This window comes from Drosophila miranda, chromosome XR (assembly GCF_003369915.1).
Source record: "Drosophila miranda strain MSH22 chromosome XR, D.miranda_PacBio2.1, whole genome shotgun sequence".
Classification (NCBI taxonomy): domain Eukaryota; kingdom Metazoa; phylum Arthropoda; class Insecta; order Diptera; family Drosophilidae; genus Drosophila; species Drosophila miranda.
The window spans coordinates 50,645,653-50,656,880 of NC_046674.1; the positions used below are offsets into that span (position 1 = coordinate 50,645,653).

The following is an 11,228-nucleotide window of genomic DNA, read 5'->3' on the forward strand; positions in this document are numbered from 1 at the left end:
TGTATTTGTTGGTAGTTAAACTACCCAACAACAAAATATTGTATAATTAATAAGTGTTTTTAACGGAACGCGATTAAGCAATGGTTTTATATCACGTCGGGGTCACCAATGTTTGAGATGCCAAGCTTTTTTGGCACCTATGTGTTTCAAAAATGAAAAGAGAATTTGGTTTAATCTTTATAATTCGTATTTAATTTTGGTGGCTTAACGTTTTACAACATAGGTGGCTCTCTCTGCTCATACAATAATAATGCTTAAAGTTACGGTTATTATTTGGCGGCTGGCCCGAACATCTATATTTATACCCGATACTTAATCAGTATGGCTGGAGGGGGATCCTCCAGAGAGCGCTAGCATTGGACGACAAAGAGTGTGTGAGAGAGAGAGACAGAAAATCAGAACGTGTAGGGTGCTGCGTAGCCATTGTAAATTGATTTGTTCCTTTTGATTATATTAATAATCAGATCTGATCCAGATTCGGCAATATGCTAGATATGTTGGATGCCACAGAATTTCGTCCTTTGTGGGGGCGAAATGGGACAGGGCGAAATTGTGAAATCCATTTGTGTGGATACCAAATTTGGTTGCTCTTGCTCTTAAAGTCTCTGAGAACTATTGATGCTGATCAACATTATATATATTCTTTATGGGGTCGAAAACGCTTCCTTCTGGACGTTAGGTAAGGTTAGGTTGAGGCGGCTGCCGGGCTCGCTCGGAGCTCATCCCACCTCGGCCGGTTTCGTCCAGTCGCGATTATGCTTAGAATCTTTCCCTTCCTGCGTTGTGAGACTTCCTGTCAGCAATTATCCCATCCAGATGTTCTTAAAAAGTTAGCGATCTTCCTCGGACATAGTTTAGACATCTTCGAAAGGTCATTTAGAAATGCCGAGCCCAAGTGTTGTAATCTTCTTCTGCTGAGAGCTGGGCAGGAGCAAAACAGGTGTTCTACTGTCTCCTCCTCTTCCTCCTCTCTACAGCTGCGGAAAAAATCTATATGTAGGGCCCCAGCCTGTTAGCGTGGGTGCCTATTAGTCATTGGCCTACAAATATCCCCCTTATCTTGGAGAAGGGGGATTGTAGTGCCAGATCTGGCCAGCTCGTCCGATACCGTTGTCGTGATGGTCGGCAGCTGGGCGTTCGCCGCGATGGGAAGGATGCTCAGGGTCCCCGTGGGAATAGTGTCCCCGCCGCCGCTGCTGTTGGCCATCGTGAAGGGAAACGACAGCGTGGTGATGTTCGTGGCAGCGGAGAGGGCTACGGAATCGAGAATCGAAGGGAGAGAGATTGTGGTTGGAGTATCTGCATCTGCATCTGCCTCTGCGGGAGTATCTGTGCCCGGTACTCACTGCTGACCGCTGGAAAGCCATCCTTCATGTTGATGACCTGCGCCAGGGCCGCTGTGGCTGGGTGTCCTGGAATCAGAGTGTTATTTGATGAAGAGCTGTCCATCTCTTTGATGGGCGACAGGAGGAGGGTGCCCAGCACCTGACCGCCGCCATCGTGACCCAGATGCATGCCCCTCCCATGCCCATGCCCATCCCCATGCCCATCCCCATGCCCATGCCCGTGCTCGTGGTGTTGGTTGTGGTGTAGGAGGAGGGGTACATGTGGTGCGCCCCTCCCTGTGGCTGTTGCGGGGGCTGCTGTGGTGTGCTTTGGTGTTGTGATGGCGCCATTATGACGGCACTAGAGGCTACAGTGGATATGGATACACAATACGGTGCATGAGTGGGGTGCTCGAAGAGGGGGGGGGAGACGCATGCCGCTCACCTGGATTCGTGCTGCCGTCTTTTGCCACCTCCGGAGTGGGGATCCAAGGCCGTGTCCTGGCCACATTCACATTCAGGCCATTTAGCTTTGAATCTAATGAATAAACGTGAATCATTTGTCATTCATTTGTGAAGCATACTTTTTGGGTCTTGTATCTGTATCTGCTTCTGCATCTGTATCTGCATCTGTAGCTGCATCTGCATCTGTACCGCGGTAGATACTCACTTTGCTTTATCAACTGCCTTTGGGCGCGTATCGACTTCCGATGCACAAACTTCCGTTTATTATTGGACATTTCAACGCCAATTTGGAGCGATTCGATTCGATTCCCTTTTGGAGGCCCACACAGAAATCTGTATGGCGCCACTCGCCCCCTGCCCCCTCTCCATCTCCCTCTCCCTGTCGTGGGATGTTCACCTTTTAATTGATTTTCGACACTTTTTGATCCTTCAGATACTGTATCTGGACGGTTTCTAAGGGGTAAAGTACAAAGAGTGAAAAAATGAAAGCTCTCTAACTGAGATTGCCTACTCAGGAAATGGCTTCGTTCATTGCTTCGTTCAGGGCGGCGTAACCTCGTCTCCGATCACCAAGAACAGTCGTCGTTTGCGTGTCGACGAAATCACAGCGACAATCAAGCAGTTGCAGCCGGCCGCGCTTAAGCCCGTATTAACCGTTAACCATTAAATTGTACCCTATACCCGTTCACGATTAAAGTTGAAGTTGACTGAAGTCCAAATTAATAAATCTCGAATTGTCTATATCGTGTAGTACATTATTAACGCAAAGATTCCCCAGAGTATTTTTGCTCAACATTGAAGTCTCGTATCGAGGATTTCACAACAGTATCTATGCAGTGGTTTCTGCAGAAGATCCGTTACTGCTCACTCGGACCGCCCAAGCGCGACTGCTGGAACACCGTACGCGGAGCCACCCATTTATGTTGATTCCCCGATGTGGATGCTGGACAGAGTACTCGGGCTCGGGCTCGGGCTTGGGCATGAGTACTCGTGAGTGTATCGTATCAATCGCTCGCTTTGGGGTTCACAATTCTAATTGATCTCCGCTTTCCGCTCTTGGGGTAAGTTCCGCCGAAAGAGGCGCTTCAATTTACAATGAGAGCAAAAGAGAGTTTCTGTAGAGGGTTTTTCGTTTCTTTTCTTTATTCTTTTTCTTTCATTTTGTACGAGAATTGCATTCGGGAAGGTGGAGGGTGGAAGGTGCAACAATCTAAAACGGAGGCAGACTCTTGAGCCTCCTGCTGGTGCACCGCACGAATGGTGCCGGCTGCTTTGTACCGGCGTTTCCTCCAGCGGGAGAGACTCCGGGAGCAGCTACGGAAGCGACTCCGGGAGCAGCTACGGGAGCGACTACGGGAACGACTGCAGGAGCGACTCCGACCGACTCGCCTTCATCGTCCGAGCCCCCGAGCATTACGCTGTCAAAAGTAACGCGGAACGCCCGCATTGTCATCATGTGCTTGGTGCTGCGTTCGCCCAAGGTGTTGCGCACCTTCAGGCAGCGCTTCTGCGACAGGGTTCTTTTTTTTTCGCCCGTAAACAGGGCGAGGCCGCGGCGCTGGCACTCGCCGAATGCCACGGCATGGCTGCTGGTCGGGCCGTCGTCCTCCGCCTGGGTGGCGTCCTCATCGCCGGGCCGCTCAAAAATCGTCTCGAGACCGGTGGGCCTCGACTTTGCGATGGTCTGCGATGGCGCCTGGGAACCGGTGGTCGGCGTCTGGCTGGGCTTCTTGGCCAGGCGGCTGGGCTGCTGGCGGCTGGGACTAAGACTGGGACTGGCGGCGCTCTGGCTCTTGCTCTTGCAGGCGCGCGGCGGCATTTGGCGCCGAACCACAGTCGCGGTTGCCGCAGATCCTGTATCCCCACGCAGCGACACCCCACTCCCGGCTGAAATGAGATTTTGGCAAAGTTACGACTGTCCGATGGCCGCAGAACCGAGTACTTCCTTTACCTTTAGCTTTGCCTTCAACTTTTTTCTATGCAGGCATCTCTCGTCTCTTTTTCCGGATTTTCCGTCTTCTGGGTTGTAACGAACCTAAAAGGTTTCGATACAATCCGTCCACCGACCTATAATGAGCGCAGCGCACCGCACCCCACAACCAGCGCCCCCTCCGCAAGCAACCAACGATCAACACGCGCCAACTCTAGAACGATGACCAAAGACATCAGGTTACACGAGCTTTCCCCCACTCCAAGCCAGGCCATCGGCCGAGTGCGGTTTTCCGGGTTCATCGACGGAGGAAAGTCGGCGCCGCCAAAATCTGCAACGATCACCAAAAACGGCAAAGTGCGCCCCGACGCGGAAGTGCATTTGTCAAACCCGCCGACCCAGCAATACGGGCCTATAAAAAGACGGCGACGAGAACCAAAGAACAACTTACGCAGAGACCCGGCCCAGAGTACAGACGCGGTATCCGGAACTCACCAGAAGACATCGGCGCCCAATTAAAAATAAGTTCATTTAAACCGCTAAGAAATACAATAAAGTGTCAAATTATCCAAGTAAAAATACCCGAATGCGTAAGTTCACCCCAATTAGCCGAGGCACCGACGTCGCCCCGCCCCGAGTCTACAAGGTCGTTTCGTATACACGACGAGCGACTCCCATTCTAGCCCCGATCCGCCTCTCTACGACAGGCCGCCCCCTGACGCCGCCCTTAAGGTTCCATCACATTTCTACAAATTTCATGTGGATTGACCCCTGGACGGGACTGAGCTTACCTCAGCCTGAAATAGGTACATCACAAGTGGCGCCCGAGCAGGGACCCAAGGGAACGTCAGCGAGGGTTCGTGGAATAAAACCCCACGGCCACTAGAGAAGAACAAAAGAAAACGACTCAAAGAAAGCCCCGACCTCGCACAATACCAACGGTAAGAGTTGCGCAACGAGCAGACGAAAGCGCGACACAGCGACAGAGAAACGGGAACAGTGCCGTCACCCCGAGAAGAAATTCGAAGCGTCGACCGCGAAGCTCGACATAGTGCCCTAGTGAAGGAAAAGCACAGGCCCAGCGAAACAGCACACTCGAGTAACAATCGAAGCGATGGAATCCCATACAGAGGAACAGCCCAGTGGGTATTACCCTGGAGAATTCGTCGCCAACCCAGGGGTGAGTACCGGCTGGATACACAAACGCCGCCGAGAGGAGCTGGAGTCCTTCGCGGAGGAATTCGGATTCAGCCGCGAGGGTAACGTGGAAGATTTGCGGAGAAATTTCGCCGAACTAGTCGCCGGGCCCCTCGAACACAATGCCTGGGTCAGGTTGGCAGAGCTCGAGCGGCAGTACGCCAGATCGCCAGGACGAGCCAGATCGGCCCAGCCCGACATCTCAGCACTAACAGAGAAGCGAAAGACGGACCCCAAACTCAGCCTACAAGTTCCAGGAGTCATGGAGGGCAAAGCCAGCACCTCACCGACATCGATAACCGTCGAAGATCTACCGAAGCCCCCGCCCCCGGAGCCAAGGCCTTCGCCCATGAGAAGGATCTTGCCGACAGCGGGAGGAAATGGCCCCACAGACGGTCATTACTACAGTCACGACGCACAGATGGCGGAACGGATCCTAAAGTGGGGAATCCAGTTCGACGGGCAGGACGACCCACTGTCGTTCGTCGAACTACTGGAAGAGCGTGCCCTCTCGTACGGGGTAGACATGAACTACGTGCCGCGAGCCATGGCAGAGCTGCTCACCGACCGAGCCAACCGTTGGTTCCGCACCAGCCGACTCCAGAGCGCCTCTTGGGCCGATTTCCGCCAGGAATTCCTAGCCTTTTTCCTGCCTCCCCGGTACTTCGAGCAATTGGAAGACCAGATCAGAGACCGCAAACAAACGATGGGCGAACCGTTCAAGGACTTCGTCATCGAGCTCCGGTTGCTCATGCACCACGCCGTGTACGACGAAGCCAAGGAACTTAGCCGGATCTATGACAACACCCTCCCGGCGTACCAGCTGTACGTGCGAAGGCACGAACTGAGAAGTCTGACGCAATTAACGATGTTGGCCACAGAGTTCGAGAGTATCCAGGAACGAAACGTACCAGCGACCCTCATCCCCCCTCGACAACCACCCAGGTACACGCGACCAACGTCACAACAAAACGAAAGCGGGACGAATCGGGGCCAATTCCGAAAGACTCACTGGAACACCTCGGAACCCGCGAGGAAGCCGCACCAGGCCGGCGCTCCAGCACAGGAAACGGCACATAGAATGATCACCACACCCATCGCCAACCCACACGCAGCCTGTCGACGCTGCGGATAAGCTGGACATGTTTCTCGCGACTGCACCAACCTATCGATCCTCTTCTGTTGGGAATGTGGCAGGCGCGGAACGCGCACCGTGGGCTGTTGCCGCCGGGACCCGTCGGGAAACGACTCGCGTTCCCAGCTGACCCGGGAACAGCCGGGCACGACGCTTCCTCAGACAACCAACTAAGAAACCCGCTACAAGTACACGATGGCCGGATAATGGCGAGAGTGACCATCGGAGGATGGTGCGCGGAAGCCACGGTCGACACCGGGGCGTCCCGAAGCTTCATCAACGCCATCCTCGCCCTCAAACTCGGCCGCGATAACGACCTGCGAGCCGCCTGCGTCCCGATACGCCTAGCCGACGGCTCGGCTCGCGAGATAACTCAGATCTTGCTAGCGCGCGTCAAACTAGACGAACAAGAGGTACAGATGCCGCTCCTGGTACTACCCAATATGGTAGAGCAAGCCATCATAGGGATGGATTTCCTGTGCGCCATCGAAACCACAATACAATGTGGCGCCACACGCCTCCATCTCAAAGGCTCCCAACGCCCCATCCCAAACACGCCGATTATCACCTCCAGCCAAGTACACGCCCCCGGACCCACGAACTCGAGACCTCCGCCGCCAACGAATTCCCCGCCACTACACAAGACAAGAGCACAAGGAACAAGGAACACAGAACCCATGGCCACGACGAAGCACACTAGCCCCAGGCCCACTCCGAAAAACCCCAAACTAAGCAAAGCCACGAAGAAAGCGATCCGGTCTCCCGAGGGCACCGACGCGGTTCCACCAACGAAGGGAAATGAACCCAGGACGCCCCTCCAGAAGACAACCCGGCCCCAGCAACGGCAGCCGCCACGCAGCAGCCAGGTGCTCGAGGTACCACCTCCGACCGCCACCCCGGCCCACGAACGCGTCGACACCGCCCTCGACGCGAAAACGACCCCTACGACACCGACATCATGGAACGCCTCCCGGGCAACACCTCGTACGGCGCCGGCATGCGGCCCAGAACCACGCCTGGAGCCATGTCGGTGAACCTCACCGCCCAAACTATCCGTCGGTCAAACGCTACGACCGCCATCGGGACCCGCACGTTCGTACGTCACGCAGAGTACAACGTCGCGCAAGCACCCCCCAGGACACACACGAGCCCCCTACTCATGATCGAGGCACCCGCCATCGTCGCCAGCATAAGCGAATACACTCGCGAAGTCGAACCACCAAGCGCATTCGACACAACAATCCTCCCCGAGAACCCCGACCACACTTGCGACCCAGGAATCGACGACCCACCCGAGGATGATTCGGAACGAATCTCCGACCCATGGCCTCCCGACATCGCGCCGAAAATACGGAAATTCCTTGACGAGGAACTGCCAACACTCGCAGGCATCCGAGGGACGACGGGCCTAACGGAACACACTATCGTCATGAGGGACAACCGACCCATAAAACAACGGTACTACCCGAAAAATCCAGCCATGCGACGGATCATCGATGAACAGGTCGACCAACTGATAGCCGAGGACCTAATCGAACCATCCCGGAGCCCCCACAGCGCGCCAATCGTCCTGGTCCGCAAAAAGGACGGGAGATGGCGCACGTGTGTAGATTATCGACAGCTAAACGAGCGTTCCATCCCGGACGCGTACCCGCTACCCAGGATCAACTACATACTAGAGCGACTCCGAAATGCCCACTTCATCACGACCCTAGACCTGAAAAACGGGTATTGGCAGATACCAATGGCCCGCGACAGCCGGGAAGCCACGGCATTCACGATACCCGGCCGAGGATTATACCAATGGAAAGTAATGCCTTTCGGCTTACACTCCGCGGGAGCCACGTTTCAACGCCGTTATCGGCGCAGACATGGAACCATTCGCGTTCGCATATCTCGACGACATCGTCATCGTCGGGAAAAGCTTCCAGGAACACCTGAACAACGTGAAAGAAGTTTTCGCACGACTGCGGAAGGCAAACCTACGGGTCAACACGGACAAGTGCGCCTTCTTCCAACGCCGGATAAAATACCTGGGCCACATCATCAGCGAAGAAGGTATCCACACGGACCCCGACAAAATCGCAGCCGTAAAGGATCTGAGGCCGCCGACCAACCTGAAGGAGCTACGACAATGCGTAGGCATGGCCGGGTGGTACCGCAGATTTGTCCCAAACTTTGCCACCGTAGTCCAACCAATGTCACTGCTGCTGAAGAAAGGGAAAGCATGGATATGGGGTCAAGAACAACAAGACGCCTTCGACGAGCTGAAAACACTGCTCACCACCGCACCGGTACTCGCCTGCCCAGACTTTAACGTCAAATTTTCCCTGCAGACGGACGCAAACAACCTTGGAGTAGGCGCGGTCCTCACCCAAGAGATCGAAGGGAAAGAGCGGGTCATCGCATACGTCAGTCGACGCCTCAACAAGGCAGAAGAAAACTACTCGGCCACCGACAAGGAATGCCTTGCCGTCATCTGGGCGATCCGAAAACTGCGATGCTATCTCGAAGGCTACCGATTCGACGTCATAACCGATCATCTCGCACTAAGGTGGCTGAATACCCTCGAGAGCCCTTACGGTAGAGTAGCAAGATGGGCGCTCGAACTACAGCAATACCAATACGACGTGCACTATCGGGCCGGCAACCAGATCGTAGTCGCAGACGCACTGTCAAGACAACCACTGGAGACCCTCTCCCGCATCGAGGAAGACGACACAGCATGCACCTGGCTTAAACAAAGGATCCAACAAGTCCAAGACGAACCCCAGAAGTACCCAGACTACACGTACGAAAATGGGCAGCTATACCGCTATCTAGGACATGGAGCCGACGACGACGACCACATACCGTGGAAACTATGCGTGCCCAAAAACGGCCGGACGAGAGTACTCCGCGAATGCCATGACGAACCAACGGCAGGACACCTTGGCGTCCGGAAAACCATCCTGAGGGCAACACAACGATACTACTGGCCAGGACTACACCGAGACGTGCGACGATACGTGCAGGGCTGCGTAAGCTGTCAGAAGTTCAAAGCCACGCAGCGCAAGGCCGTGGGCAGGATGCTCACACGTAAAGCCGAAGAACCCTTCGCCACCCTGTGTGCCGACTTCGTCGGACCATTACCACGGTCCAAGCACGGGAACACCATCTTACTGGTATTCTTCGACACTTTCTCCAAGTGGGTCGAACTGGTACCCCTCAAAAAAGCGACAACAGCGAACCTCGAACGAGCCTTCAGAGAACGAATACTGAGCAGCTTCGGCGTGCCGAAACTATTCGTCTGCGACAACGGGACTCAGTTCACCAGCCGATCGTTCAGAACATTCATGCACACAGCCCCGTATTGCCCCCAAGAAAACCCGACGGAGAGAGCCAATCGGACTGTGAAAACGATGATCGCCCAGTTCGTCGACGACCACCAGAATACATGGGACGAGCTTCTACCCGAGATGACATTGGCGATCAACTCCAGCGTCTCCGAGACGACCGGATTCAGCCCCGCCTTCCTCCTGCAAGGAAGAGAGCCCCAACTCCCCGGCGCCCTCTACGACGAAGTCACGGGACAGGGAGTACGCCAGAGGCGGCCACCAGCAAAGCGACGAGACTGAAAGAAGTATTCGCCATCGTCCGGAATAACATCCAGAGAGCCAGTCAAGAACAAGGGAGACATTACAACCTCCGCCGGCGACTATGGCGCCCCGCCGTCGGATCACTGGTACTACTACGCCAACACCACCTCTCAAACGCCACCGAGGGCTTTCGACGGCCCCTACCGGGTCAAGAGTTTTCCATCGCCAAACATCGCCAAATTACAACACTGCGAAAGCCGGAAACACAAAACCGCAAATATCAACGACCTGAGAGAGTTCCACGATCACGAGTCCGAAGAACCCACCGACCTACTCGAGAATGCTGACATTCACGAAGAAAGCAACGAGACCTCAACCCGGCGCCCCAACCACGGCGCCACTGAGTCAGCGAAACCCGGGACACCCGGCCAAAAGACAACACCGGCAAAAAAACGAGCCCGATGGCATAATACCGCCGAGAATGCAAGCGCAGCGAGCCGCGCGACCACCAATTAATCGAACAGCGCTGACGCCAGCGAGAGAAGTAACGTAACGCTCACGACCGCGCGCCCCACAAATCCGCTGACAAAGCGAAGAGAACGAGGAAACCCCAACGCAGACCACAGAAGAAACCACAAGAGCCCGACCCGCGAGCCCTCGTAACTCTCGCCGGGGAAGAAAGGGGAGGGTGTAACGAACCTAAAAGGTTCCGTCCCCCGACCTATAATGAGCGCATCGCACCGCACCCCACAACCAGCGCCCCCTCCGCAAGCAACCAACGATCAACACGCGCCAACTCTAGAACGATGACCAAAGACATCAGGTTACACGAGCTTTCCCCCACTCCAAGCCAGGCCATCGGCCGAGTGCGGTTTTCCGGGTTCATCGACGGAGGAAAGTCGGCGCCGCCAAAATCTGCAACGATCACCAAAAACGGCAAAGTGCGCCCCGACGCGGAAGTGCATTTGTCAAACCCGCCGACCCAGCAATACGGGCCTATAAAAAGACGGCGACGAGAACCAAAGAACAACTTACGCAGAGACCCGGCCCAGAGTACAGACGCGGTACCCGGAACTCACCAGAAGACATCGGCGCCCAATTAAAAATAAGTTCATTTAAACCGCTAAGAAATACAATAAAGTGTCAAATTATCCAAGTAAAAACACCCGATTGCGTAAGTTCACCCCAATTAGCCGAGCCACCGACGTCGCCCCGCCCCGAGTCTACACGGTCGTTTCGTATACACGACGAGCGACGCCCATTCTAGCCCCGATCCGCCTCTCTACGACAGGCCGCCCCCAGACGCCGCCCTTAAGGTTCCATCACATTTCTACAAATTTCATGTGGATTGACCCCTGGACGGGACTGAGCTTACCTCAGCCTGAAATAGGTCCATCACAAGGTAAACCATTCGACTTCTCAAACGAGCAACGAGCAAACGAGTCGATGAAAACTGTAAGCGACACACTTGCACTTGCTTGTGGCAATAGTTTCAGCGCCTGCTTTGGAGACTGACTGAGAAAACAGAGACAGAGAGAGAGACAGCCCGAGACTGGAACAGGTTCAGAGTGGGCCCCGACACATCCTTCGTGCCTACA

The 11,228-nt window shown here is 54.9% G+C and overlaps 1 protein-coding gene across 1 annotated transcript; it reads right to left on the reverse strand.

Moving 5' to 3' along the window:
• Positions 1-3,000: 3,000 nt before the first annotated feature.
• Positions 3,001-3,609, reverse strand: LOC117186107 (protein tantalus-like). The gene has a single exon (XM_033386202.1). It carries the CDS (start codon positions 3,607-3,609, stop codon positions 3,001-3,003), a length of 609 nt encoding a protein of 202 aa, XP_033242093.1.
• Between the last annotated feature and the right edge of the window lie 7,619 nt (positions 3,610-11,228).

Excerpts from the sequence above, each read along its gene's own strand:
- LOC117186107 (XM_033386202.1), bottom strand. The coding sequence starts at position 3,609 with ATGCCGCCGCGCGCCTGCAAGAGCAAGAGCCAGAGCGCCGCCAGTCCC.